Source organism: Trachymyrmex cornetzi, unplaced genomic scaffold (assembly GCF_001594075.2).
Source record: "Trachymyrmex cornetzi isolate Tcor2-1 unplaced genomic scaffold, Tcor1.1 scaffold922, whole genome shotgun sequence".
NCBI classification, from domain to species: domain Eukaryota; kingdom Metazoa; phylum Arthropoda; class Insecta; order Hymenoptera; family Formicidae; genus Trachymyrmex; species Trachymyrmex cornetzi.
In genome coordinates, this window is record NW_017300270.1 from 87,434 (window position 1) to 91,154 (window position 3,721).

At 37.9% G+C, this 3,721-nt stretch overlaps 1 protein-coding gene across 2 annotated transcripts in view; it reads left to right on the plus strand.

Annotated features, from left to right (window-relative positions):
* The window catches only part of rols (zinc-RING finger and ankyrin repeat domain-containing protein rolling pebbles), a 42,377-nt gene that overhangs the window by 35,284 nt on the left and 3,372 nt on the right, over positions 1 to 3,721 (plus strand). For both annotated transcript variants that reach the window (XM_018520744.1, XM_018520746.1), the window contains 6 exons: positions 561 to 895; positions 968 to 1,246; positions 1,363 to 1,806; positions 1,927 to 2,133; positions 2,559 to 2,825; positions 2,905 to 3,200. In XM_018520744.1, the coding sequence (XP_018376246.1) occupies positions 561 to 895; positions 968 to 1,246; positions 1,363 to 1,806; positions 1,927 to 2,133; positions 2,559 to 2,825; positions 2,905 to 3,200 (1,828 nt within the window). The remainder of the gene's footprint in view (positions 1 to 560; positions 896 to 967; positions 1,247 to 1,362; positions 1,807 to 1,926; positions 2,134 to 2,558; positions 2,826 to 2,904; positions 3,201 to 3,721) is intronic.

A 3,721-nucleotide genomic window follows, 5' to 3' on the forward strand; every position in this document is an offset into this window, starting at 1 on the left:
GCAAATATGTAATGCGATAGTTTTTCTAGAGTTGTTCCATATATGCACGATTGCCTTCAGCTCCAATAGACTTATTTGACACTATAAAGCAACATTATCAAGATTAAGTTAGCTCATGGTCTGTTTTACGGACAGATGTGTCGGTTTACGCTGCACCCCAATTTTAAATTAAAAATCATATTATGGAAAGACTCTAAGAGAAAAAATAATATAAATAAAACTTATTTCGGAAACTACAAGTATTTAAAATGACGTAATATTATCAATAATATAGTCACTATTATTTAAACCTCACAATTTACAAAAGAAGATCGTAAGAATTTTATTTTCGCATTTGTAGAATTCGTTTTTAGCTGATTTGATATAGAAATAAGCCACAAACCTACGAATTAGGAGTTTGTACTTCTTTAATTAGCTAAACAGATCATGTTTTATTAGTATTAATAAAGTGCAATAGTTAGTTTTCGAAAAATAAGGGGGTGTCACTTTAGGAGACCTATGTCAGTATCGGCGACTTTCCTCTATATATATGATAAAGATCCATATCCTGTTCATTTTAGTACGTTTCGTTCAACATCATAGTTCAACGCAGTTAAACCTGAAGCCATTATTCTTCGAGGTGCCTTTATTAGAAGAAGACCCACTTTTCACAGGACGACAGTGGTTGTTACAAGAATTAGAATCCGTGATCAATGGCTCTAGTCCTGGAATTTTAATTTCCGGATCGCCAGGTACAGGAAAAACTGCACTCGTCTTGCAATTGGTGGAACATAGTTGTTTCGGAAGAAGGAGAGAACAGCCAAGATCTGCGGAAGTGAATGAGGAATGCGACGAGAGAGAGAAGCAGAATACTAACGCTACCCTACGAGCTAATATTCGGCATACTAACGAAAAGGTGCGATTACCAGCGTTTATTACAATTTCGAACTTTATAGAAAAGATGCAAATCAGTTATATCGAATTATAGGTGCGCGAATTAGCATCGCACGTTGTGGCTTATCACTTTTGTCAAGCCGACAATAACAGTACCTGCTTAGTCCCAGATTTAATTCACTCGTTAGCGGCACAACTTTGCCAGGCTCCTCAATTGATCTCATATAGGGAATATCTCTTGTCGGAGCCCCATCTTCAAGGCTCGTTGTCACAAAGGGAATGTACAGTTGACCCAGATCTCGCGCTTTCGAGAGGTATTATTGAACCGCTTTTGACTCTGAAGAAAGCCAATAGATTGCCAGCTTCGAATATGGTAGGTAAACAAAATAGCTACAATTGTTTTTTCACTGACGAGTAAACATATTAACATAAGCTCGATAAGTGTTATACTACGTCGCGGACGTTGTTCGCTTATATATATTTTTCCAGGTAATATTGATTGATGCCTTTTGCGAAGCGGAGTATCACAGACCGGACAGAGGTGATACTATAGCTTCTTTCCTAACGAGGCATGCACCTAACATTCCCAGTTGGTTAAAAATCGTTTGCACGGTCAGGACACAGTTGCTGGATTGCGCAAAGCAATTACCATATACAAGAATCTCATTAGACAAGACTACAAATGATGCGATCAGTAACAGCATCGCGAAGGATTTATCTGATTACGTCGGTTATAGATTAGCGCAAAGTCCTTCCATCCAATTGAATGTAACTGCGTCGGTAAACGGCAAGGCAGAATCATCGTGCAGTGCGAATCAGACAAGATTCTCTTCACATTTGCTCGCTCTAGCCAGAGGTAGTTTTCTCTTTGCTAAGTTGACGCTCGATCTTATCGAGAGCGGGCATTTAGTCGCCAAATCTGCGAGTTATAAGGTATGTGCAATTATAATCTTCATCCCTATTTTAACTATAATCGCAATTATATCGCCACTGCGTTATCTCGACGGTATTATAAACAGAATAGAATTTATAACAAACTATTTTACCTCTTAGGTATTACCAGTTTCTCTCGCGCAGATCTTTCAATTACATTTTAACTTGAGATTCCCTACGGCAGCATCATTCGACAAAGTACAACCTCTTCTAGCTGTTTGTCTGGCAGCTCTATACCCACTGACTCTACCTGAAATTTTCTATTCTATCAATTCATTAAATATAGATCATTTTATTTCATGGGATGATTTTTTACAGAGATTTAAGGTAAATATATTAAATATAATTTAATATACAGTGCTATAACTGTGTGTGTACGAGTATGTGTTATGTGGTTCATAATGGATTATTTTTAAATGAATGTAATATGTAATTTTCTAACTCTTTTTTTCTCTCTGTCTTTGTTTTTTACTGACGATGCAAAAACAATGTAAGTTGTAAAAATAATATAATTTAATAACGATAATATATATTACAATTTGGATTTATTAAAAATAATTAAACAAATAAATGTGCGCGCGAATTACTTTATCTTAAATTGATAAATGTCCTTACATATTACTTGTAGGCACTTGTTAATATATACGTATAATTTGGCAGTTACAGACTGTGCACAATGTGTTATATAAATGTTATATCAACTCTCGCGTATTCATCAACTTAAATATAATGATATCATTTTTCCTTATTAGATGCTTTCTGGCTTTCTTGTGAAACGCTTGGACAATACATATATGTTTTTCCATCCATCGTTCAGGGAATGGTTGATGAGAAGAGATGAGGGAGAATCAACAAAATTCCTGTGTGACTACAGACTTGGTCATGCGGCAATAGCATTCAGACTATCTCGCCTTCAAGTGCTATTGGATGGTGACAAAGCTTTAGAACTAGGTCACCACGTATTAAAGGCACACGTTTATAGAGGTGTAGCTCCATGCTGGCCTTCGCGCGATTTACAAGTATGTTTACAATCAACACAAGATATAGTAATCAAAGATAAGTAGAAGTGTAGCTTAATTGAGCTCCATTCATTCTCAGGCAATTTGGCTAACTTTATCGACCGAATGCATTTCCTCGGCATTGTGCACGCTTCGAAACATTTATAGCCCAAATGTGAAGGTATCGCGATTGCTCCTGCTGGCAGGTGCATCACCGAATCACATTACTGAGTATTTAGGTAACGCACCGGTTCTGTGCATGTACGCGCATGAAGGTTCCGTCGAGATGGTGTCTCTTCTTCTTGAGTTTGGTGCCGACGTCGAATTGACCAACAGCCAAGGTTGTACTGCGCTATCTCTGGCAGCTGCCCGAGGACATTGCGACGTTGTCAGAAGGTATGCGTATGTGTATATACGTATATAATAGTATATTGTTCAAATATATGTATATATATTTTCGCACAGGGGCAGAATATGGACTAAACTGAGAAAAAAAGTTCTCTACCATTTTACAATTGTCGCAATGTGGTTAACGAGTTATTAACTTGTGAAAATAGCGAAATTCGCCCACCGCCAAATGCAAGCGCGCAACAGGATAGGACTGTTCAGCGCGATGTGGCGCACGTTCGCCGTCGCTAGGCACTCTAAACCATTACGACAATTGTAAAATGGTAGAGGATTTTTCTTCTTAGTTTAGTCCATATTCTGCCCCTGTGCGAAAGACTTATCACTAATTCGTTAAGTCCAGACTTAACGGAGGACCCGGCACGTACACATTCCTCATGAAAAAGTAAATCGAAAATCCTAATAGCAAAATTTTAAAGCATCAATAGTTTTCAAACGGTGAGCATTTGAAAATAACCAACCACAGGGCATGAAATTCGCGCCGTCAGGGACGGCGCAACTAAGCGGTCGGC